The 26,456-nt window shown below is 38.7% G+C and overlaps 4 protein-coding genes across 6 annotated transcripts; 3 read left to right on the top strand and 1 right to left on the bottom strand.

Annotated features, from left to right (window-relative positions):
* Positions 1-369: 369 nt before the first annotated feature.
* LOC116057544 (cocaine- and amphetamine-regulated transcript protein-like) lies at positions 370-1,562 on the bottom strand. The gene is made up of 3 exons (XM_031310053.2): positions 1,228-1,562; positions 878-958; positions 370-562 (listed from the first exon to the last, which is right to left on the bottom strand). Exons 1-3 carry the CDS (start codon positions 1,360-1,362, stop codon positions 455-457), a joined length of 324 nt encoding a protein of 107 aa, XP_031165913.1. The 5' UTR covers positions 1,363-1,562; the 3' UTR covers positions 370-454.
* A 2,171-nt stretch (positions 1,563-3,733) lies between these two features.
* On the top strand, positions 3,734-8,861 carry yju2 (YJU2 splicing factor homolog). The gene is made up of 8 exons (XM_031310020.1): positions 3,734-3,887; positions 4,993-5,093; positions 5,852-5,996; positions 6,146-6,280; positions 6,364-6,545; positions 6,778-6,931; positions 7,973-8,144; positions 8,371-8,861. The coding sequence occupies exons 1-8, from the start codon at positions 3,864-3,866 to the stop codon at positions 8,490-8,492; spliced, it is 1,035 nt and encodes a 344-aa protein (XP_031165880.1). The 5' UTR covers positions 3,734-3,863; the 3' UTR covers positions 8,493-8,861.
* A 901-nt stretch (positions 8,862-9,762) lies between these two features.
* On the top strand, positions 9,763-18,757 carry LOC116057506 (SH2 domain-containing adapter protein F-like). Of its 2 annotated transcripts, none has more exons than XM_031310018.2 (8): positions 9,763-10,011; positions 10,949-11,198; positions 11,383-11,484; positions 11,670-11,832; positions 11,943-12,200; positions 12,298-12,472; positions 14,594-14,713; positions 17,629-18,757. In XM_031310018.2, exons 2-8 carry the CDS (start codon positions 10,953-10,955, stop codon positions 17,813-17,815), a joined length of 1,251 nt encoding a protein of 416 aa, XP_031165878.1. In that variant the 5' UTR covers positions 9,763-10,011; positions 10,949-10,952; the 3' UTR covers positions 17,816-18,757. The 2 variants fall into 2 exon arrangements, with proteins under 2 accessions (XP_031165878.1, XP_031165879.1); XM_031310019.2 differs by lacking the exon at positions 9,763-10,011 and adding an exon at positions 10,487-10,506.
* Positions 18,758-18,842: 85 nt separating this feature from the next.
* On the top strand, positions 18,843-25,982 carry theg (theg spermatid protein). 2 transcript variants are annotated; one of them, XM_031310310.1, is made up of 7 exons: positions 18,843-19,808; positions 20,980-21,055; positions 21,132-21,193; positions 21,292-21,349; positions 23,976-24,102; positions 25,408-25,567; positions 25,663-25,982. In XM_031310310.1, the coding sequence occupies exons 2-7, from the start codon at positions 20,994-20,996 to the stop codon at positions 25,902-25,904; spliced, it is 711 nt and encodes a 236-aa protein (XP_031166170.1). In that variant the 5' UTR covers positions 18,843-19,808; positions 20,980-20,993; the 3' UTR covers positions 25,905-25,982. The 2 variants fall into 2 exon arrangements, with proteins under 2 accessions (XP_031166170.1, XP_031166171.1); XM_031310311.2 differs by lacking the exon at positions 18,843-19,808 and having other exon boundaries at positions 20,870-21,055.
* Positions 25,983-26,456: the final 474 nt, after the last annotated feature.

Below are 26,456 nucleotides of genomic sequence, written 5' to 3'. Positions count from 1 at the left end.
TCCCCCCCTCACCTTTTTATATAATCGTGCAACAGACACACATACAGTATACTGTATGATTTAGTTGATTTATTGACCTTATCTTACAAATGTGTTTAGAAACCGATACTAGGATAGCTGTACTACCCCATAACAGCAACAACAACAGAACAAAAACAGGTAAAAGGATTTATGACAAACCCTTGCATGCAAGATCTTTCACAAGATGCCACAATTCCTCACAAATAACTTCCCTGACGGAAAGCAACAAGTACAGATCACACACAGACCTTCAAATATATTCAAAACCTATATTCTAACATTTTTACAGTCCACGTTTATAAAAGAAAAGCGTCCTTTATTATTTATCACATATTACATTTATTTTTGTCCCAAGAGAATGACAGCAGATTTTGTCACTCCAAACTCCTGAACTCTCTCCTGTGTTTTCTTGTATCATTGTTATTTTTTTCCTTTATAAACATTTAAGAACATAAAAGTTACAGGAAGTCCCCCGGGGACAGCTGCACAGCGTGCCGATACGCGCGCCTTTACGCACGGCGCACGGCTCCCCGGCGTCACACTGGAACGATAGAAAACAACATACATTCATTAAAAAGCGGATAGAGGTCGTGGGCTACACTTATTGTCTTGATCAAAGAACATCATTTTCAAAGTAATAGTCAGGAAAAGTAATAAATGTACACTTATGCTTTGATTTCCATGTGCAAACATGCCTATTATAAAATTAATTTACATGACGTGTCCATTTTGGGAAAATTAGCCTACTTGAAGTTTAATATAAAAATGTATAAACAAGACAAAACCCCTCCAGAAATCACATCTCCAAATATTCTTAAATTTTCACATATTTCTTTTTATAATTTATAACACATACCGAAGGCAGCCAGCCAAGCTTTTTCTCTAAGGGCATCTCTTTACTCCTCAGCTTCTCCAAAACTTCTTGCAACGCGTCAATCTGCAAAGAATACAATGCCAAAAAGGGAAATATTCATGAAAGAGATTATGATATTACAACTTGACATGGCGTGTCCATTTTGGTGGAAACTCGTTAGCCCATACTTGAAGTTTAAAAGCTCAACTTTATCTTTAATGCGTGTGCTATTAATCATCTCGTATGAGAGTCACTTTCCAGAACAATTTAAATTCTATATCGACAGTCGTTGAAAGCACCAACAGCTTCATTCATCCAGCTGACACATTTAACACCCTGAATAAAGCTCTCACCAGGTCTTTCTCCTGTTGCGTTTTCAAAGGGAAATCCAATGAGCGCGTCTCCAGTGAGGAGTCTTCTGCACGAGCGAGCCACAGGTAGGCGCAGCAGCAGGTGGCCGCGAGGAGAAGAGCCCGAGCGCTGACCATGGTGCTGACACACAAACAGGAGGAGTCCTTCTCTTCAGTGGGCGAGAAAAGTGCGAAGTCTGCAGAGGGTTTGGAGGTGTCCTGTTCAGGCACCCGCTCTTTATAGGCGCTTTATGGCTGCTGTTGACATCAGAAGAAGCATCAGCCCTTTGAAATATTCATGGAACATTTTGACACGGGTGACTCTGCTCAGCACCTTTGTGTCTTTGGAGGAAGGGACCTGACAGGATGAAATCAAGGATGGTTAAAGGTGGATTTACATTTCAAAAAAACATATTTGATCATGTCTCGTGGCTGAGTTGCAATCACACCTTTATCACAAGCTTGCAATCCAATCCAAATTTTCGTTTTAAACCTTAATCTGGCTGGCCTATTGTAAGCAACGTAAATCTTTTCAGTTAATAATAATAATAATAATAATAATAATAATAATAGTAATAATGATCATAATTTATAATTTATACTTTATTAATCCCACGAGGGAAACTACAATGTTTTCACTCTGTTGTTAGAATACACATTACACAGAGGCCTGAAAAACACACACATACTTAGTATCTATACATATATGAGGGGGCTGCAGCTGTCGATAGACAGGCGCCCCGAGCAGTTTGGGGTTCGGTGCCTTGCTCAAGAACACCTTGGCTGTGCCCTGGAGGTGAACTGGCACCTCTCCAGCTATCAGTCCACCACCATACTTTGGTACGTATGGGGACTTGAATCAGAGACCCTAAACATACATCTGACTCATTTATGAGTCATTCTGATGTGCCATCATCAAGCAGAGAACTCACCACATACAAAACATAAAACAATCACTACACAAAACTGTGAATCTGAATCTGGAACTGTCAAATCCAAATGAAAAAGAATGCAGCAGAGTTTGGTTTTTATCTAAAGCTAATAGCATACTCTTAACCACCTTGTGTGGAGGGTAACTTTGATTAAAAAAAACTCCATGTTTTGCTGCTAATCTATTCTGCCTATCTTCTCTTGTCCCCTCTGTTCAATAAAGCTGAAATCAGACCTCAGGTTAACCCACATTGACACCAGTCTGTAATCAGGATCCAATTTCCTTTCATAGTAATAACCTTAACCAACCCCTAAGCAATGTGTGTCTGTGTGTGTGGCTGGCTGGCTTATGTTTGCACACCAATCCTGTCAGAGACCCCATGTCACTGACAATTCCCATTACCCCTGAGAGGCCATTCCTCCACCACGTAGATCACAATCTCCTCTTTTATCTCCTGAAAAACACAAGGCTAAGGCAGAAATGAGGGCTGTGGTCAATATATAAATCCTATGACTCATCCAGGTTGAATACATTCAATAGAAAAATATATTTTAAAGGTCTGGTTTTGGAGTGTTTGACCCAATATTTATCTCATCTCATCTTCAACATGTTCATACACTTACAGATATATGAATACTCTCAAATGTGTGGGTGTTTGTGTGACTTGCAAACACATTATATTACAAATAAAGGTGTTTAAAATGAGCCACAAGGCATCTATAATTGTTTATACTTAAAGTTTAGGTGTAGCAATTAAACATAAGGTATTCAATTTTAATATTTTACTCTATATAAATATGATGTGGGTTCAATGAAGTGTCAGAATATGCAGATACAGTATGTGCTGTTGTAACTGAATGTGGGAACCTTCATCCAAATTTGAAGATTTTTTAAAATTAAAATGATCAGTAATTGACAAGATCAATCAAAATACAGCGAATAGAGTAATGACATATATGAATAAAGAAGACTAAAATGTTTTGTTGTAATGTATGTATTTACATGTGTATATATATGCATGTCACATTACTGTCTCTTTTGTTGAATTTATATAATACCTTGAAATTGCCTTATTCATTTTATTTCTTTCAGAAAGAGTAGCTGTTGTGCTGGTGACAGCTACTGGGAATCCAAATCAATAAACAGAAAAACATACAAGTTCCAATGTGATTCTTTTCTCTTTTTAGTATATATACAAAAGAGTTTATTTTTATTATTCCACTGCTTTGCACAGCAGCTCTTAGAGGAATTTGTACCATTGATCAATATTAGGCCACAGTGTGGCGCTATGGTCAAGCCTCCTCCAGAAAATCTATCAGAGATGAGAAAATTGTAAATCAATATTAACTTAAACCTAATAAAATGTAAATGTAATTCACATGTACAAGCCAATAGTTTTAATAATACACTTGTTTAATAAAGGTTACTTTTTTTAACTTCCCTGTAATTGTGTGTATCTTATTATATCCTTGTCCTCTTGTATTGTGTAGTATTTTATGCTTTCAGGGAGAAGAAGAAAAAAATCGGCATCCTTGCTGCAGGGGGCAGCAGCGCACTTTGATGAAATAATAATGGAACAACCGGAAGCCAATCGGTTTAGTTAGAATATACAGCAGCCAACGAGCAGCTAGCAGTGTTGTGGAAATAGCTCTCAATCTAACTATTCCAGCGTTTTATTCTCCACGTTGGGTTTCCAACAAAAGCAACAATGTCTGAGAGAAAAGTACTGAATGTAAGTATATGAACAGTGTGCCTCTTTTTTTAAGCAACCTTCAAAACAGTTAGCCTTATCGACTGAGTAAGAAAACCAAACCGGCTACCGTTAGCTTTGAAGCTAACTGTGGTGTTATTAACGATGATAACAATTCCGTAGTGAACGGTGGGTTTCTAGTTTTGTTTCAGCTGTTCATTTGCGACATCTAAAGTAACTGTTACATCAGGGGCGTTTCTAGGACTTTGGCTCATTGGGGGCATAGTTCAATAAATGTAGTGTAGTAAAAAGTACAATATTTCCCTCTGAGATGTAACCTAGTGGAGTAAAAGTATAAAGTAACATAATATGGAAATAATCAAGTACAACTACCTCAAAATTGTAGTTAAGTACAGAACTTGAGTAAATGTATTACACTCAAATACATTGTTTCACACTGTGCTGGAGGAAGTATTCAGGTCCTTTACTTAGGCAAAAGTACTAATACCAAACTAGTATCCTACAAATGTGTAGGCACAGTAAATGTAGTGTACTTGGTTGCAATCCACTACAGGTTTAAAAACGTCTTATAAAATACTTGATGGTAGGGCTGAGACTGTGAATTATAGAGAGGGGACATACATTTTGTTGCAGGCTGAAAATGCAGTCCGAATGAATGTTACATTACATTACATTGTGTGAATGTGAATCCCACTACAACTTTTGCTATGAAAGAAAAAATATTCACCAAGGGTATTAGGCATGATCTGGTACGAATATCTAAACTGTTACAATTCTACATTCTCACTTCAGTGCAATGAATAATAAGAAGTTAAATACACGTACCGAAGAATAAAAGCATTTATTTATGATAAATAAGCCATGTGTTACTATGTAAAACCTATTTGATAAAACAACAATACTAAAAACATAAATTAAACAGTCCACATGTTGCTATTTTTCAATTACTTATGAAATGACTTATGGTAAAATCGGAGTGAAACGAAGAGTAGCAATGTAGGTCCAGATGAACTTTAACTCAATGCATGCGCGCTCCTGCGGTAAGAGGAACCCTTCCTATCAGAGGGTCACTACCTTAGCATGACACTGGCTTTTCAGTTACTCACGTGTGTTTTGTCTTCCACAGAAATACTACCCCCCGGATTTTGATCCATCCAAAATCCCAAAACTTAAACTCCCAAAAGATCGTCAGTATGTGGTCAGATTGATGGCTCCATTCAATATGAGGTATGTCTGTTTCATCAATGTTCCACACTCTTTTATTGTCCCACAGCTCACATAAACAGCAAAGTGCAGTTGTCCCACCTTTACATTTAGGATCTCAGGACATGAGGATGAAGTGCCAGTAGCTTAGTATTTATAAAGTATTTGAGAGTTTTATAAAAAAAAAATGATAATATATTGGCAGATGTAGTTTTTTCTGAAATAAACACACATTTTTAATAAGGATTCACTAAAAGAATTGTGAACAGAATTATAAACTTGTTCACATACCAGTGCACAAACTATAATGGGAACACTACTTCCAAATGACCACAAACATAGACAACATGTACTTATATATTGGTAATAAGATAACATTGGTCAATAATATTGGCCATGCTGGTATATATTGATCTGGCTGTAATTCTGAATATAATTTTAAGAATGCAGTACAGTGACAGGGGGTTGCAACTGGTAATTTTTATGCTAGTGTTGACGATCTTTTGGTTTGGCTGTACTTCCATCCCATACTAACATGGACGCGAGGCTTTATATTAAGGCCTTGGAAAGCGAAACTAGTTCCTGTTGAGCTCTCTTGAAAAAATGGATAATGTCATTGGCTGTTAATGAGAGCCGGCATCTTGGCTGGCTTGTTTCATCTCAGATTTTGGTTGTATATACAGGGAACAGGGCTAAACTATTAGCAAAACGGAATTTCTGGCCTCTGTAAATGGGTCCTGTGACTGTGGTGCTATCAGCATTGCCTCTCTGGTTGTTTGCAGGTGTAAAACATGTGGCGAGTACATCTACAAGGGGAAGAAGTTCAATGCACGCAAAGAGACTGTTCAGAATGAGCTTTACATGGGACTACCGATCTTCCGTTTCTACATCAAATGTACTCGATGTCTTGCTGAGATTACGTTTAAGGTGAGAGTATTAAATGCACTGATTATCATTGTGATATTTATTGAAACGAGACAAAACAAATACTAAAGTAAAGGTAAATATAGAGCTATCTGCTATTTCCTGAAATAAATATTTTTTACACACTTTCTTATCCCCTGTTGTGACTATAGACTGATCCAGAGAACACAGACTATGCAATGGAGCACGGTGCAACGCGCAACTTCCAGGCAGAGAAACTGGTTGAGGAGGCGGAGAAGAGAGTCCAACTGGAGAGGGAAGAAGAGGAACTTAACAACCCCATGAAGGTCAGTGTTTAAGTGTAATTTACTGTTATTATTGTAATTGCCGATAGGAGTGAAGAGTTGATGATTTCCCAATCCTCCACCAGGTGTTGGAGAACCGCACAAAGGATTCCAAGATGGAGATGGAGGTTCTGGAGAACCTTCAGGAGCTGAAGGAGCTGAACCAGAGACAGGCTCTGGTGGACTTTGAGGGAATGATCGGCCGGTACAGAGAGATGGAGCAGAGAGAGAAGGAAAGGGAGAAAGAAGAGGATGAGCGTGAAACAAAGTGAGTGGGGAAGGTTTAAATAGACATTGTGTTGTTAAAGAATGGTCTTTTTTTTGTTTTTTTTACACTTGACAGCCATCTCAAGACTACATAACGAATGCTACAGATGCATAGGTGCTTTGATCTCTGCCTATGTGTGTGTGAATGAGTTTTGTCATGTTTTCCTCTTATTATCAGTGGGAACTCTGAGCAATATCAACAAACAAAACTGAATTTGTGAATTGTTTCACAGAGAGATGTTGGATCGTGCCCTTGTGAAGAGACTCAGAGACTCCGACTCCGATTCAGAGAAGGAAGAGGAGAGCAGCAGCAGCTCGCAGTCAAGGAAACCCAGCACAGACAAACCAACAGACATCCTCACCACTGTCAAAACCCCAGAGGCACAGGTTAGTAGGCCACTCACATTCAACTGTGTCCCCTATACAGTGCAATGATGTTTGCAAATATTTTTCAAGGTTTTTTTCACCCTATTTAAAGTTATAATACTCAAGATGTCAGTCCTGTGTCTGCAATGAATCATCTAACAGCTCATTGTGCTCGCTCTCTCGCTGCTCTTTCTTGTTCCTGCAATATTTTAAAATGATCCACATCCATAGTCAAACAATGCCCAAAAAATCATTTTGTTATGAACGAGCAGCAGTAGAAACTGTTGCTTAATACCACTCTGATATGGCTTTATGAGAGTGAACAGTAATGCTGGATTGCACGCATGTAGGCCTGCACGATTCGGGGAAAATATGAATCACGATTTCTTAGCTTAGAATTGATATCACGATTCTCTGCCACAATTTTTTTCTCACGAAGTGTAATGTTTATTGCACACATGAACCATGACAAAACCAAACTAATTGGCAGTAATAGACATAGATTTTTTTTTGGCACCTATAGCACATTGCGCATCACCACAAGCCTGTAAACATACAGGCTTCAATGAATAAAGAAAATAAAGTACATACTGGCCATTTAAGTACAGTAGGCTACCAAAAATAGTGACATATAACACATTGAACTAAATATGGCCCTGATACAGGCTCTATCTGAACATGTCTTTACATAATTAAAACATGTCAATCAACATGCTGCAGCTACAGCTTCAGTCTCTAGAGAAGTTTGTCAATTGCCAATGTAAGTACAGTATCAAAAACAGAATGATTGTTGTTTACCTTTCATGTCTTCAGCTGTCCTATCAAAATCCAGGCCAAAAATGCCCCAAAAAAACAATTTCAAAACAAAAATCTAAGTCACTTAAAAATTAAATCGCAAACGGGTGAATCGAGATCGCGATTTTATAACGATTAATCGTGCAGGCCTACACGCATGCATTGTTCACTGTCACAAAGATGCAAGTGCAAAAAAAAAACTCAACAGAAGAACTTTTAAAAAAGCCATTCCATGAGCAGGAATTGTCTCATGCTGTGATTCCACAGGGAACCTCAGCTGGAGGAGTGAAGAGGGCCAAGGTGGAGAGCTGGGAAAGGAGTGTGGGGACGCTGGGCAGTAAAGGGGCCCTGGGGTCCCTGGTTGTGCGAAAGAAACCAGCAGCGGCTTTCATCAAACCCAGTCCAGTGGCAGCAGCTGCTGCTCCCACTTCACAAACCGGTAACACATCAGTATCTCATACAGCTTTTATGAAAACCTTGTGTACCCTGACTCGTCTGAAATATGAAGACATTTCTTTGATTTATTTCCTCACAAACTGTCTTTTCTTTGTCCCTCTTGTTCCCATGAGCACACATGTATTTTATTTTGCTGATTGTTCACATCCTTAATCCAAAAGTTTGCACATGATTTGGAAGACACAATCATTGTGCATCTTGTTTTACAGATTCAAAGGCATCCACGGCTGACTCCAAGAATGCCTCGAGGCCTGTTACTACACAAAATGGGTCATCATCTCTCAGCCTGCTGGGGGAATATTCAGACAGCGACAGCAATGACAGCGAATGAGAAGAAGATGCTTGTGATGCTTTTGGATTTGAGTGACACAATTGTATAAATGATGCACAAAGGAATATAATGATATGGACTTTTTTGTAATGTGTAAACCAGTTTGTGGGTGTATCATATGAAAACCTTTCTATGGTGATAAGGTAATGTGTTGGTGGGCAGACATTAGCAGGAATTGTATTGTCTGCTGTCCAAACCCAGTGAAACACAAATAACCTTCCTTAGCTGATCCACCAGTTCATGGACCTGTTGTTTTTGAGAAATTAACCAAGAAAAAATTGGTAATGTTTGAATTTTTGTGAGTCACATTTGCCCTGTGAAAATAGCAGGTGTATATTTTAGTGAATATTAAAATCTGTTTATCTTGAACTCTTTGTCCCTGACATGCTTTGACATCTTGCAACATCTCTCATTTAATATCTTAAACGGTAATGTGGGATCAGAACATTTAGTTTTTATATTTCTGTGCTGCCCAATGTCTATCTGCCCGTAAAGACAGGAATTTATGTAGATCAGAAAAGCAAGTCTTAACTACTAACCTGCAATATTTCACTAAGTTCATAGTGTTATGTATGTATTTGTTTGTACAGTTTAATGTGATTTCATAATTTATAGGGCAGAGATGCATTTCATGTGACGTCTGATTTGTATTAGCGCTGGGAGATATACTTGTATTTATATACAGAAATATTGATATCAAGATATCTAAGATTTGGGTTAACTTAATATAGCTTTTTTGTTGATCTTTAAAGTTGGAAACAGCAGGTGACATCATCTCAATTCAGTGTCCACTAACTTGCTTTTTCTCGAGCATCGATCATATTGCACAGTCCTCATCAGCATTTTGAGTTCGCTTTGTTGGCAAGTAGCTGATGTTCACATTTTGCATTAATTATTTTACATTAACATTTATTAACCCTATCTTGTCTTTTCCTGTTGTCAGAGGCTCTCTTACAACTTAGTGCTTTTCTGTCATTGACATTAAAATAAAAATGATCTCTTTGCTGTCATATCCACATCACTTGTTTCCTTAACACACTCCTGGTTAAGTTTAAATACAATATCCATATCCTAAATATTGCTGCTTAAAATATCTTAAGATGAGTTAAAACGTGGCATTTCATATTGGAAATATATCCCAGCTTTGACCACAAAAAGACAGCTGGTGAAAAAAAACATTCATACTTGATTTTGATACTACACAAGTATTACTGGAACTGCATATGTGAGATAAATGATCGTATTTGCTTTAATGTCGACCAACTAAAAATATCTCACTATACTATTCCCCTTTAACCAGTCCGCCGTGCCAGTCTGAGTGTTGTGTCTGCACAGGTCTGCTCACGGTCTCGTCTGGTCCAGCTAGCATTAGCTGACTGACCTGCTTGGCTCAGAAGCAAGACGGATTTCACGGATAACGATGTTTTATTTTTAGATCTGATAACGTTAAAAACATAACGCCGGATGTAAAACAGAAAGACTCAACGGGAACGGCAAGCCGTCAATGCAAAGAAAGAGGGTGAGCGTAAAAAGAAAGTAACGTCTGCAGTTAGTTAGCTAGCTAGCGGTTGAGACGCTTCGACGTTAGCTGCTATCCAGCTAACTTAGCTAGCTTTGGCATATTTACAGAGCGGTGACTAACAATTCTAAGACTCACATTACTTTAACCCTTTAACGTTACTTTTTTTTATAATACAAAACACAACAGCAGTATTTGTCTACCTACTATTTAGCTTGGTGTTGATAGTTTTTACGGACATTCTGTCCTTAATCTACTGTTATTAATAAGGGATTGATTTAAACCCCCCCAATTTACCCCCAATGCTAACTAACGTTAGCTATTGTCAATGGTTGCTGTGATTTGCTGATTTAGCAAGCTGGATAGCGTTGACCTTTGTTATCAAAGCCCACTCTCTGTGCTTCACTTCATCAATGTTAACCCTGCGATGCTGGACGTGTTATTTTCGCTGGACCTGTTGAATGATGCCAACACCTTTTTATTCCTCAGAGCATGGTCAGTTCTTCGGGGATTTATCTAGCTAACTAACTTAACAACTGCAGCCAAGTTCATGTAGCTATGCTAAAGTAAACAAAACCCTAATGGTTTCCTCCATTATAGGCCCAACTCAAGGTTACATTTTGCCATTTGGCTATTGCGTTATTTTTTCTCAGTTGTTCATACCTAGCTAACGGTAGCAACTTTATAGGGGCAATATACCTCAATTAGCAATTAGGTCAACGAGTATGTCTTGTATGGCCCTGATGCAAGACCTGACGACTTGTGGTAATTTGTCATTATAGCTAGTTCATGTAAAAAAAAAAAAACTCAGGTGTCCACTTTATAATATCAAAAAATATATACATTTGTTAAGCTGATGTTTGGCTTGTATACAGTTGTATTGATCCCCCAATGGGAAATATGTGTTAGATAGATTATTGTTTATTATTATTCCCAGATCCATGGCAAAGTGGCTAAAGGACTACCTAAACCTTGGCACCAGGCGTGACCCTCCACAGCCCCCGAGGCCAGATTACAGTGAGAGTGAGATTTTGAGGGCCTACAGAGCTCAGAAGGAACTAGATTTCGAGGACCCGTATCAACACTCTGATAAGGAGCATCAGAATGGTGGTTTCAGCCCCTGTAGTGCCACAGTGAGCCTTCCCTCTTTCCCTGAATTTGGTTCAGTGCTGCCTAATGGTGTGGAGGTATGACATGCATGTTTTTACAGTCATCTATGTGATTAGATGTTTTTTTTTTTTTCTTTAATTGTATGTAGGTGCCGTGTCTTGTTAGATAAACATATGTATCTTTTCTCTTAGATCTCCCTTTGACATTGAGTAAGGTGATTCTTGAACATTTAAAGTTGTGTTTACATGTGTTGTGTTCCAGGTGAAAGTGTTGTCTCCAAAGCACAGACTTATTAAAGTGGACTCTCAGGAGTTTGGCTGCTGTAAAGTCCCCCTGAGTCCTGTGACTGTCCAAGAGGAACCTGTAAGGACTGTTTATTTGTGCTCTGCTTTATTTTCCTTTGGCATTTCTCCCTTATTCCCTCCATCCATTGCTTTGTCTTTATCTCATTCGCTTACTTCTCTGGCACACACATAGATACACACAAAGCTATATTTCCAGCTTACTCATCTGTGAGATGCTCTTTGTTTCTCTCTGTCCCTACCAAGGTGGTTCCCTCTGCCCCAGCAGCATCGGACGCTGACACAGACTACTCTGATCCATTTGATGTCCGTCCAAACCCAATAGGCAGACCAAACTGGGAGCCCAAATCTGCACCTACAGACTGCTGCAGCTACATGGAGCCATTTGAGGCCCAGCGGATTATCTCAGGTTTGTTATGAGATCTTTTTCTCTTTAAGTTTTCTGGCTTCATATTTTCAGTTCTCGGCAAATGTTGATCAGCACAGTCACACTGTTTGCCTGCTCTGTTTACTGTGCAGAGCTGCAGCACAGCATAATGACTAACAGGTCTGAGAGTGGAGATGGCAGCCAATTATACGATAACCCATACGAGGAAAGGATTCGCCACCACCACCGAGCTGCTCCAGCAGCACAACAACTAATTCAGAGGGTTGAGGGGGGACTTGCCCAAATAGACAGCAGGGAGAGCAGGCTGCCTCAGGATGATGAGAGGCCGGCTGATGAATACGACCAGCCCTGGGAGTGGAAGAAGGACAACATCTCTAAAGCTCTAGCAGGTAAACTGGCAAGCTAAGCTGAACATTTAAAATCTGTCTCAAAAAGTTTTTTTGTTTTTTTTAAACTAACCTACTGTATCTTTCTGTTTGGCCATAGTTCAGTTTGAAGGGGCAGAAAGGGAGCGCTCGCGCGCCCAGACGGAGCAGACCAGGCTCACCAAGACTGGCACTACGTCTAACATAGCTGATTCAACTACACTCCGTCTGGCTGGTGACACTCTTCCTCTCCTTGGAGAGAGAGTGGATCCATTTATTCCACTGGAGAGACAAGTGTAAGTGGACATCTGCAATATTAAAAGATGGTGCCAGTGTTTCAAATGTTTTTTCTTATTTTATCGGTTAGCCTTAATCGTCATCCTGCACAACAACTTTCAATTTCACGTTGCTGACTGACTTGATGAATTCCTATTCTGTTGCTTATAAGTAGAATACATCACAAAAATATTAAAGATTTGTGTATTTTGTCCCCTGGGTAAACATTCAGAAATTATTCCATACCTTTTCATTAGAGCATTAACATCTAAGGCTAACAGATATTGGTTGCCATTTTTTAAACTGGGAGAACATTTAGCTATATTGGAACATTAGTAATAAGTAATTACACGCAAATGGGAGATAGTTGTTAACATATTTTATGAAACACTTTGAACTGTATTACATTTATTTGTCAGTAGAAACTGCGTTAACTTAAACAAACACGCTGCTGAGAAAATATCTCAGGCAGCACTATTTTAATTCAAATAATACTACAATATAATGTACAATAAAATGTACTACAATAATGTAGTAATGTTTTTGGTCGCCCCGTGGGGCGGAGGGTACTTATTTTCATCAACAGTTTTTAGTTTAGTTTTTGATAACAATCAAGTAAGGCCACGCTATTGGATGCTGTCCTCCTTTCCTACTTCATTGCCTAACAAATCTATCTCTCTCCCTTACCCTGTCTTTCACTGGTTGAAGCCTGAAAATATTGAAAACAAATTAATAACATAACTAATTACACTGGTCGGACTGTTCAGGTCTGTTTCAGACTGATTCCTCCAGTTCAGGCTGGTCCTTATCCTCAACACGTGTCTTTTTCAGTCGCGGAAAATACTTTTCAATACTCATCTGGATTGAAGCAGCAAACATTCAGTGTAAGAGTAAAAAATGACATAACATTATTTATAATACGTTTATTTGACTCACAGCTGCTATATAGTGTTTTGACCTCGACAACCCAACTGCATTTTACCGCAAACTTGCGACTAGTTAATTTCCTAAAGCAGGCGTAATCGCTTGTTTGCTAAGAGTCGGGTCGGTGATTGTGTAAAGGTGTTCACGAGATAGATACCAACCTTTTGTGAACTTGTGAATTTCGCCAGCCGTCTTCTCTCCTTTACGGAGACAGACGCTATGTGCACGGTGGGCTCGATGGTGTTTTAAGCCTCCGTGCCTGAAAGGCGATGTTGGGGGCTAAAAACACCACACGGTGGTATGGAGGAAATATTTATTAATTCAAATTAAGAAATTATTATTATTAATTTATTAATTATTAACATAATTCAAATTTAAAGTCCAAAGAGAAAACGAAGCGATTTCAAATTAAAAATATTATTATTATTTTAAATTTGGCTTTTCCATTTGGATTTAATATTTGGCTTTTGAATTTGAATTTAACATTGGCTTTTCCATTTGGATTTAATATTTGGCTTTTGAATTTCAATTTAACATTGGCTTTTAATTTGGCTTTAATATTTGGCTTTTCGATTTCAATTTAACATTGGCTTTTCATTTGGACTTGACACATGTCAATGTAAATGAGGAGGCGTGGCCCAAAGGCTGGTGGGAGGGTCTGAAACGAAAGGGGTGCAGAGGCACCTTATGAACAGCAGGGGGAGCTGACTGCTGGGCTTGTGTCATGCTGACAGTTTTGTTGTCATTACTTAGAATTCCTCATGGGGGCGACACAAACTACACACTATAGCTTTAATCTTGTATTTCCAAATAAATGTCCCCTGGCTTACAATGAACCTTTGTGGTTTTGCTTAAAAATCTGACGGGTAAAGTAAAAGCAGCTAACATTTAGGCTACTATATCATCTTCATTTACTGTTAACATACATTGTTAGTTGTTGAGCTGTTTGTGGAAGCTGACTTTTGCAAGGACATCTGTTTCAGACAAAACAGTTGCATTATAGAGGGAATGTACATCCTTTCTATGTATACACTAATCACCACATTCACTCCCCCGAACGGCAACATGCAACGGTCAGTCTGCCAATTTAGCAGTATTAGTAGAGTAAAGAAGCAACTATGGTTCGAGACAGAGTAAAGAAAATGACATTCCATGAGTTACCACATGGATTTAAGTAAAACTCTTCTGTTGTCATGTTTCGTCCTGGTCCCCTGCAGGTGGTACCATGGAGCCCTGAGCCGCTCGGAGGCAGAGAGTCTACTGACTCTGTGCAAGGAGAGCTCCTACCTGGTGAGGAACAGCCAGACCTGCCGGAACAACTACTCGCTCTCACTCAGGTAGACACTCCTGCTCGCATTTCAGATTCAAATCATTAGTGTCCCACATTTGTTTTTTTAAGAGTTTTTTACTGCACATTCTGGGCTTGTCCCATCTCTGTGCCAGTTGTAGCAGGGTTTTTTTTTTAACCACTTTCTCTTTATGCTTTATTGTGATCCAAAATAAAATCCTCCTCATACTGTCTTAATTTGAAACATTATTGCACTCAGTTGTACACCCACTGTACTGGGCTGTTTCTAGAATGATTTGATCCAGTTTTTGTTATGATCTGTGGGTGGTAACAGCTTCTTCTCAGACTTGAGACCTGAGGCAACTTTTAATTGTTCGCCATTTTCAAATTACCTCTCTTCCCACCCAGTCGTGTTTATCTGTGTTGCTCCCTCTCCTCTCTGCAAGTGTGTTTGTATCACATATAAATAATCAGCATGAATGCAGCTGTTTTGCAAGTGCTAACCTCACATCTGTACTTATTTGAGGCAATGAGTGGTGGAACAGTAACTTGTTTGGATTGAACCCAACAGAAATCTCTTGTGTGTAGCCAACTATAAGTCAAGTAAATAATCAAACAATACAGCAATAATTCAAGCAGTGTCAGTGAATGCATCTGGCTAATGTCATTTTTTAATATCACAAAAATGACGATTGTAGATCATCAACACAAGATGTTTCCAATATCTTTGTGGATTCATTTTATGTCCAGGGTCCACATATAATAAAATTCTGATAATTACTTTAAACTTAAGAATCCACTAAAGAGCCAATGTAGCAGTAATAATGTTAGCTTAAAGTGAGGAATAAGACATGCATCAATCTGAACATACATGTAATAAACTGCATAGCTAATCAAATCTTTAAAGTCTCCAGTAGATATTAACAACAGGCTACCAATGATATAAATATTGATGAAATTACACAAAATTTGCTAAAATGAAAACAATCTGGAGCAGGGAGGAAAGTCTGCTGCTGGTAGAGCAGATACATCAGATAAAAACATGTAACATAAGAGGCCGCTGACAAGTGGAGACACAGTGGAGATTAGGGGGTGAACGGTACACCGAAGTCACGGTTCGGTTCATACCTCGGTTCAGACATCACGGTTCGGTTCAGTACAATGGAGGGAGAAGCAAAACAAAAATGAAGAAGGCAATTTTTTTTATTGTGCATGTCTCAGGCTGTACCACCTAGTGTCATACAGTCTCGGCCTGAGCTAGCTGCAACAGCCTGAAGTATGTAAAGTAAGATGTAAACAGTAAACAATAAGTACCCCACATCATCTCCAGACTCCATCTGTAACTTGTAAACAAAATAAGACAATCAGCTATAAAACTGAAAATACAGCATCTCTTATTTATGAAAGTGCAAATTACATAGAATAATAACAACAAAAATTCTATTTAGGCGAGACCTGTTAGATGTATTTACACACATTGGCCTTGACCAACTGCCACTTTGCTCATTTGAAAGCCATGATGTCTCTCTCTCTCTCATGGGTGGGCTAAATTCTCTGGGGGGGAAAAGCAGAGAAAGGGGAAGTAACCTTGCTCCTTATGACCAAGATTCCAGATCGGCCCATCTGAGCTTTCATTTTCTCAAAGGCAGAGCAGGATACCCAGGGCTCGGTTTACACCTATCGCCATTTCTAGCCACTGGGGGACCATAGGCAGGCTGGGGGAACTCATATTAATGTTAAAAAACCTCATAAAGTGGAATTTTCATGCCATGGGACCTTTTAAAGAGGCCGGCGGGTCCTCTAACTGTTGTGGGTCGCCACCACTCGCCATAGTGCTGCTAGCTCTGACTCACTCACTAGACCGTTGACATGTATGTGGAGCTCGGAAGCTTCAGAGCTAAGGGTGGGGGGCTACAGATTAGGTGTCCCTAAAGAAACACGTATCTAACAGTAGTTCCGCATTACATTAATTAATTTGCACGCAAGTTTTATGTATTTTTATACCGTGTATTCTCCGTGTAAATTCATGTACCGAACCGAGACGCCCGTACCATTTCGGTTCAATATGAATACATGTACCGTTCCACCCCTAGTGGAGATACATTGAAATAGACTACAATCAAAATCAAATTGTTTGTAAATCACCCGATTACAAATTGTTTGAAGATTGCAAAAACATAAAATGCATGTCTTATTGCCTCAGATAATGCTTTGTTTATGAAAAATTCAAAAACGTTAGCGTGGAGATGCATTGTCAACCTTGGGGAAACAATATTCTAAATGCAAGGTCCACTTTGCTTTTTCTGGAGCTTTCAACCGTATCCCACAGCTTCTTTAGTGAATGACACTTACAGAGCTAATCATGTGGCACTACGACCACCTGTTTAATATAATATATGCCCTCTCCTCTCCCAATCTCAGGGTATTCTATGTATGGTAATATTTTTTCCAAAGAGAATTGATTGGTCAGTAGGCGGGTTGATCTGTTATCTCGAACATTACCTGCTTCAGAGCAGGTTAGCTGTTCAGCATAAGTTACCATGGTGATTTAAGCCGGTAAAAAATGAACCAGCGTCATAAGACGAAAAAACCCAGGGTTAACCCTGAAGTTACCTTACTTACCCCAAATCTTTCTTCGTAGTACGGACCACAGGTGTGTTTCAGTGATCAAGACAGAGTTTATACAAATTTATGGTACCAACCTTCATCATTTCCCCGCATCTATTCCCAGTAATTGTGCATTGCCCTAATTGTTTTCAGAAACAGAACTTGACAGTTTTCTTCCAGATGGGGTTACTCACTCATTGGAACATTTCCTGGCAGGATACCAGGGCATTTTTGTCTTGATTCGAATGTTTGCATCTGAAACAGCCCCACGATTCCCATAGATGCACTTTCAGTTTGTTTGTTCTGTAAATGTCTCAACAACAAGCAAAGATGAATCTTCCCTTCTCTCTCTGTCAGGAGCTGTAAGGGCTTCATGCACATGAAGTTTACTCAGTCTGCAGATGGGCGTTACGTGCTCGGGGAGAACAGCCCTCCCTTCTCCACCATCCCCGAGGTCATCCACTACTACACCACACACAAGCTGCCTATCAGAGGAGCTGAACATATGTCCCTACTGTATCCTGTCATAGTGCAGACCCTCTGACACTGACACACTCGCATACTCTTTCTCCTAGTGCTACTGAATACCATATACAGTATACTCAATATTTACCCATTTCCTTCCTATTTCCCTACATGCCTTTTCATCGCCATTCTACCTGCACTGCCCACAAGAGATTGGACTGTTTGGTGCCATCTTTTCCATTTACCATAACCCCAGTAACTACACTGGCAGCTTAATAAGAGAGCTCAGTGCCTCATGAATATTTGCCTGTGAACTGGTATTGTCACTGAAATCCCCTTATTTTAATACCATGGACTCCTGAAAATCAGCAATCATTGATATAAAGATTGGTAGCTGAGTACCTGTAGGTCAAAGATAAAAAAGACAAACTCATATCTTGAGACAGTAGAATCTACAGAATATTGCATGGAGATTTATCTCTTTTACTGGAGAGCAGAGATATACTGTGCTGCCAGGTCACTTAAAGGATAATAGTGGTGTTTTCTCTTGGTCTATGCCAATCATCTAGGTTTTGTTTTCAGCCAAGGCAGCAAGTATTTTAAGGTAAACAAAGTTATGGATATGGGCGTGGGGATTTAAACTAGATATTGACAGTAGAAAATGCTGTTAAAAACACTTAATATCCTTTTACGTTTTAGTTACAATATCAACCAAACAATACATATTTAACCCTGGCCTGTGAATGTTATATAACTGCGTGCCCTGCAGTGTTCTCCTGAGTTCATTTTATGTTTGAACAATACAAAGCGACAGTATAATGTCCGGCAGACATGGCTTGCTAACTTCACACAGTAGCAGAATCCTGCAATACTAGTTTAGAGAATAATTACTACAGTATTATATTGAAAGCTTGTGGCTTTGTGATTATGACTATTAAAGAAGCTTTGGTAGATTATTTACTGTGCTGTTTTATACGATTTGAAATGTCTGTTGAAAATAAAGGTGTTGTCTGTTTTTAAATAGTCTGTGTGTTGTTTGATTTTGCGATGTCTCAGTCTGTACATTTCAAATGAATGACATACATATATTGGGCTTCATAATGCATGTCATATAAATAGATTGTTGTGCCCAAATTGAATATTTTACATTGTTTATTTGTGTTATTTTTCCTGTACTGAAGTAAAGGTGAGGTAAGTTAAATGTGCTTCTCTTTTAACTGCAGTTTGGGATTAATGAGGCAAGGCAAGGCAGCCGAAGTGTATCTCCTCAACTTGAACATGTCCATATCATCCAGCTCTCTTGTATGGCCTAAAATGAAAAATGAATGTAACAACAAACAACTAGTCAAGACCCTGGCTGAAAATGTTGATTATATATTTACATCCACACAAGGATATTGTCTGTTATAGATAAAACCTCTGCTTTTGTATTTCTTTTGTAAGTTGTGATTGATGGAAACTACCTTTTGGTTTATTTTCTTTATTTACAATTTTAACACATTTAGGAGTTACATTTTGAATGCAATTTGATGGAAGTAGGAAAGTTGGATCACCTGATTTATGTGCCTTTTTGAATTGTATCCACCTTTGACTATACCTGAAATGGCACCTTTCAAAACAAAGTGCTTTACAGTAAAAGCAAAGTATACTAAAATCCTTAGCAAACTAGTGGTAAACAGTGATAATATAAGTGTAGATCTTGAAGGTTAATGAGGCCATCAGTTGTGTTACAAATCATATTTATTGCTTATTATGTATTGCTCATTTAATGCCCTACCTTACCATCTCTCCTTGTCTGGTAATTGTACTTTTTTAAGTTTTCATATTGTCTAAAGTTTTGATTTGTTCTGCATGCATAGCCCTGTATGCAAAGCTTGAATGAATGACTATATTATTTGAGTTAAGTGAGTAAGTGGCAAATACCTGACTGCACTGAGGGGAGACAGAGTTGGGCATCTTGACTCACCCTGTCCATAGACGATCTTTGGTAGACTGTACCCCACCAGCGTCATCTGATCCCCTAGCAACCAGCAGTTGTCAATGTCACCACGAGAGAGCGAGGTACTGTACAGGTAAACATTATTGTTTCTTTAAGATAACGGAGTAACATTTATAAGTTTAATATGAACAATTATCTGTTGTTTTGTATGTTCAGCATTATGATTATTTTAACTGTAAATGAATCCATTGTTTTTTTGTTTTAATTGTTTATGAAATAACAGGAAGTAGTTAAAATTCCTATCACAATTGGTTTCTTGTTTAAATAGCTGGTTTTGTCTGTCCAACAGTCCAACATTTATTTCACACTGACATAAACCAGAGAAAATTAGCACATTCTCGCATTTTTAGAGCCTGGCTGAAACTAGCTTATGTTTAGATTTTTTTTTTTATATATATATATATATATATATATATATATATATATATATATATATATATATAAAGATATGTCTAAGTCAAAGACTGTCTAAGGACATAAGTATATACTAAGGCTCAGTCCTTACTGCAGTGGCCCAGGTTCGAGTCCGACTTGTGGCCCTTTGCTGCATGTCATCCCCTTTCTCTGTCCCCCCTTTCCTCTCCACCTATTTTTTCAAATAAAGGCCAAAAAAGCCCAAAAAATAATCTTAAGAAGATATGTCACTAAAACAAATATTCTGCTTTGAATGATAGTTTGTGTCTGATATGGGTTTTTCCACAAAGAAGATGCAACCACCTAGTTTAAGAAATAAAATCCACTGTTCTCCTCGCACATTTAAATAATTAAAGATAATGTCTAATGTAAATATATAATATGAATGCTAGACAAGATGTTCCAGCCTACTATAGGTCCATTCTGAAAACTAGGTAAAGCTTCAATGGCAACTTATATACTGAAATGACAGACTACCATCATATTCTAATACTCTTTTTAATCATTATAAACCACACATTCTACAATTGTAGAAGTAGCCTAAGCCAGCTGCCTTGTTTTTTGGGTGGGAAGAGAGGTAATTTGAAAATGGCGAACAATTAAAAGTTGCCTCAGGTCTCAAGTCTGAGAAGAAGCTGTTACCACCCACAGATCATAACAAAAACTGGATCAGATCATTCTAGAAACAGCCCAGTTTTTTTTTTTTAATGCACAGCACACACTATATGTAACATGTTTCTGTTTCTTGTCGTGTTTGTGGTTTGTGAAAGTAGGTGATAATGTGATAGTTGATCAATTTTAGCAGCAATATGCTTTGTTTCCCACATCAGCTTCAACTGTTTCCATGGCAACACTGACGCAGATGCTCGGTCAACCCAAACCCAACCAACTCAGATATCCAGACCGGTAGGCCTTACTGAACCCCTCTGTCTCTCTATGTCTCCATCTTTTTCTGATGAGGCCTCTTTTTTTGATCTTCCAGTCGTTCGGTTTACTGGCTGGATCAGCTGCCACCAGAGAAGACTGGATCCACCACCAAAACTGGTACATCTCTCACTTTCTCTCTCCTCTGTTTTCTTCTACTTACAAACCTGCCCTGTGTTGCTTTTTGTGATGCTGTGCATACTTTTTTTTCTCTGCAGAGTTAACCCCTCGCTGGTTGGAGCTATGTAGAAATAAAAAGTTCTACGCTCAAGTCACGTAAATATAAGTGTTCTATTATTACAAATGCATAATACTACTAATGACTAAATAACTACAATTTAGTTTTTTGTTTCTTTTGCCTTTAACTTAAAACTTCCTCCATGTTTACCTTTTTGTTTTGATAAATTCAGTATTACGTCCATTTCCACAGCCATCGCTGTTTTTTTCACATTAAAAGTCTGGCAGCTTTCCCATTATAGATAGGCTTTTAATGTGAAAAAAACATCAATATATATATACTGTATTGATGTTTATATATATATATATATATATATATATATATATATATATATATATATATATATATATATATATATATATATATATATATATATACACACACACACACACACAGTTGTGTTCAAAATAATAGCAATCCAACATCACTAACCTCATAAATCAATTTTTTTGGTAGAAGTGATATTTCTACATGGCAAATAATTTACTAGTAAGTGTTGTAGAGTCATAGAAAACCAACAGACCCAACAGTCATGATGATGCATGCTGCTCATTCTGTGTAATTGAATCTGTAATTGAAAGGGGCATGTTCAAAATAATAGCAGTGTTGTGTTCAATTAGTGAGGTGATTGATTTTGTGAAGAAACAGGGGTCAATTATGGCCCATATTTAAGGAAGGAAGGAAGCAAATGTTGTGCATGCTGGTTATAGTGCATTTCACACTGAAATACTCAGCAAAATGGGCCGTTCCAGACATTGCTCTGAGGAACAGCGGACTTTGATTAAAAGATGATTGGAGAGGGGAAAACATATAAAGAAGTGCAGAAAATGATAGGCTGCTCAGCCAAAATGATTTCAAATGCCTTGAAATGGCATCCAAAACTTGTACGACGTGGGAAAAAACCGTCAGCTACCATTCGAATGGATCGAAGAATAGCCAAAATGGCAAAGGCTCAACCAATGATCAGCTCCAGGAAAATCAAAGGAGACTTAAAGTTACCTGTGAGTACTGTTACGATCAGAAGAAGGCTACGTGCACTAAATAGGTTGAAATTTGCCAAAGGACACATTGACTGGCCAAAGGAGAAATGGGGCAACATTCTGTGGACTGATGAGAGCAAAATAGTTCTTTTTGGGTCTAGGGGCCGCAGACAGTTTGTCCGACGACCCCCATGCACTGAATTCAAGCCACAGTACACTGTGAAGACAGTAAAGCATGGTGGTGCAAAAATCATGTTATGGGGATGTTTCTCATACTGTGGTGTTGGGCCTATTTATCGCATACCAGGGATCATGGATCAGTTTCAATACATGTTGCCTTATGCTGAAGAGGAAATGCCTTTTGAAATGGGTCTTTCAACAAGACAATGACCCAAAACACACCAGTAAGCGAGCAAAGTCTTGGTTCCAGATGAACAAGATTGATGTTATGGAGTGGCCAGCCCAATCCCCAGACCTCAATCCCATAGAAAACTTGTGGGGTGACATCACAAATGCTGTTTCTGAGGCAAAACCCAGTAATGCAGAGGAATTGTGGAATGTAGTTCAATCGTCCTGGGCAGGAATACCTGTTCACAGGTGCCAGAAGTTGGTCGACTCCATGCAACACAGATGTGAAGCAGTTCTCAGAAATAATGGTTATGCAACTAAATATTAGTGCAGTGATTCAAAGTAAAGCAAACCCTTGAGACATTTTTCAGTTTATACAGTAAATGTTTGAGTTTGTAAAGAAAAATGCAAATACTGCTACTTTTTTGAACAGCCTAATATTCCTTTCTCTTCACTTTCTGTAAAGGTATAACAAACTTTATCAATGTTGGTCATGTTTTGATTTGAAATTGAATGTGCAGTGTTCCCAATGCATTGATATTATGCAATTAAAAGCTATTCTAAGGATTTTGAGCATTATTCACTTTTTTAAACACACTGCTATTATTCTGAACACAACTCTCTCTCTCTATATATATATATATCTCGGTATATAACATGTATATACTATACTGTAATGAGTATATTGTGACTCTGTTGTGCTGATGGAATTAGTGCTATGGAAATGTAGATTATGTTATTGATGTCAACAAGCCAAACCAATGAAAAGCTCATTAAAAGGAACCTTGTGGAGTTTCGACCACTAATAGTGCTATAGAGTGATGTATTTATGAGCAGGTCCCCTTCCTGTTTGTTCTCGTACATGTGCAATCTAATACACATTCCTGTCAATGGTTTCACACTTCTCCACTGATCTACAAGTGCCAAGAAGCACAACAATGCAGCTGGCAAACATGCTAGCTGGCAAAAGTATTTAAATCACCTTTGCTTAATTGCTCATAATTTTATGAGACAAGAGGTACACTCAGCGTGTTTGTTAGGCCTTAAGTTTTTGACAAGATAATGTCACAGGGGATCCTTTAAGATCTGCCAAAACTCAGCTCCTTCTGGCTCTACTTTTTTATCATCCTCTTGTATCTTTTGCTTTTATCTGCTTTTTCCTTCCTTTCTTTCTCTTTGCTCATCTTCCTCTTTTATTTCCTTTTTCCTCTACTACTCACATCCAATGTTACTCTTTATCGCTTTCTGTTTTGTTTGTCATTCGTGCTCTCATTTACCCTCTTCCTCTTCTTTCATGTCCTCTATCTCCTCTACCCATCTTTTTGTCCTTCCCCAGAATTTCTCCTGTGTGGGAGGTGAGTGAATGGGCTCTCAAGGCGGTCCCCTCCAATCGGCTGTGTAGTCTTGCTCAACCGCGTGCTCCTGCAGTTGGCTGGCAGCCAGATCGCCTACTGCTTGCTCCTGTGAGTAACACAAATCATTTCCTGAGAAACTGCTGTGTATGCGGTAGATCACGAGGTAGCTGCAGCTTTCAACGTATTCCATGAATATGTGTATTAAACTCCACAGCCAACTGTGTTAGTAATGCCAGTCAGTTAGGTTGTCTTTGAGTCTGTCTTAGTGTGTTTTTTATTGGGGCTTAGGTTTTGTATATAACAGCTGTGTTGTTGTTTATAAGCTTGTTTTCAGGTAAAGTGGCAATAAATACATCTTAAAGTGCCCATATTATGAAAAAATCACTTTTTCTGGGATTTGGGGTGTTATGTTGTGTCTCTGGTGCTTCCACACACATACAAACTTTGAAAAAAATCCATCCATGCTGTTTAGAGTGAGATACGGTTTCTGAATGTGTCCTGCCTTCAATCTCTGGGTGAGCTGTTCAAAATCGGCACGGCTTGTGACGTCACAAGCCGAAACGAGCAGGCTAACCGCAACCATTAGCTCGTAGCGTTAGCGTTAGTGTTAGCATGCTAACGCTAATGCTAACGCTAGCATGCTACCTCGTTCTCAATAGCAAAGCACTGCTACAACACACACAAGTACACCATAATCTACAAAAGAACTACTTACATGTGCGCCCTCATTTAGAAGTCCCCCAGCTAATCCTGCCTTGTAACTGACCGAAGTTGTAGAAACAGCCTTTCTTTTACTGTCTATGGAGCTAGCTAGCTGACATGATCTACATCTGAGCTACTGCACATGTCCAAGTGCAATCAAAGATAGTACAGAAGAAGAAAAGAGGTCTCACTCTGTAGCTAAAACAGAGACCAGGTGAAAAGAGGATCTGCAGCAGTGAGAGAGAGCGGTGCAGTACAACAAAAATATGGTGTTTTTTGAAAATTAAACCATGTAAACCTATTCTGGTACAACCTTAAAATACAATTATGAACCTGAAAATGAGCATAATATGGCTGCTTTAAACGCTTTACATTAACTTTCAGATTTCTATCTGCCTTAAAAACAAAAACTGCAACTTCAACTTTAATGATAATCTCTATCTCTTGAGCATTAACACATGGTGTACACAGTATGTGTCCAAGTAGATAAGATAGGATAAGATACTTTATTGATCCCACACGGGAAATTCCCTTGTTCCCTTAGTGTTGTATAAGTCTAATAAGTCATAATTTATGATTTGCTGTTATCTATATTGCTGAACGACATTAGTCAGCAGAGGGAGAAATTCCACTGAATTTTTTTGTTTTAATTTACCCATTTGATTTGTGTGTTTAATATAAAATAATCCATGGCCTGAAATGTGACTGTAGTTGAACAGAGTGACACAGACGGCAGTCGCCACTTCACGAATTTGCCAGCTTGCCCAACCAAAAAGAAGACTGGTACTAGAGGGTTCTGGCCCCAAATCTAAACCTGTACCGATGACCCACATACCCTGCAAAGCCTCTGCACACATAGAGCTACTTGCTAGTAAGTCTGTTTTTGCATCTTCCAATCTGATAAAATTGTACTTTATTGTGGCATTTTAAAAATTGCATTTGACATGATTACTTTTATCTCCTCAGCCCCTAAGTTCGACCACCCCAAGTTTGAAGGAGAGCGCTCGGTGTGCTGGCCCGTCTCCAGAGCAGCGAGGAACTACGTAGCCAGCCCGAGACTTCATGAGCTGTCCAGTCCCAAAGAGAGGAAGGCTCTGTTTGAGGGATACGACCCTTACATAGTTAGCCGGGCAGCCCGGTCTGCTAGCCCGTCGCCTCGGATACAACAGCTCTGTCTGCCTCTGCCTCGCAAATGTAGCTCAAACTAGTAGGGATGAGGTCAAGTCCCCTGAGAAGTGTTGATTGTTCTCCTTTTCCTTATTGTGATAAATATGTTCTAAAATTGTGACAAAGGCCTCTTATTTGCTCAGTTACACAAATATACACATGGGTAGAACAGTACAGCAGCATCCTGTATGGATTTATTGAAAACTACAATCTCTAGTTCTGCAACATTTAAGGATAAAGCTGAAGTTGGTTGGAGTAGCACTGGTTTTGGGGCATCAATCAAAATTTGTTAAGTGCCGTGATGAATGTATTACACACACACACACACACACACACACATACCAGTGTATGTGTATAATGCATTTTAATATCCAATGTGCAGTGCTATTATAAATTTATGAAAAAGACAACCTGGCTAACTGCATGAAGTCATAGTTAGATCATGAAAAATCAAACAAACAGAGAGGGAGGTATTGTTCACTGCAGTTAAAATTGCTTTGAGACATCATTCAACACACATCCTGCAGCATATCCTTCTCTTCTTAATTGTTGTTCTTATTGATAATAGCAGGCAGGGAGTCAAGTCAGTGAGT

Source organism: Sander lucioperca, chromosome 18 (genome assembly GCF_008315115.2).
Source record: "Sander lucioperca isolate FBNREF2018 chromosome 18, SLUC_FBN_1.2, whole genome shotgun sequence".
NCBI classification, from domain to species: Eukaryota; Metazoa; Chordata; class Actinopteri; order Perciformes; family Percidae; genus Sander; species Sander lucioperca.
This window is presented reverse-complemented; position numbering and strand designations above follow the sequence as displayed.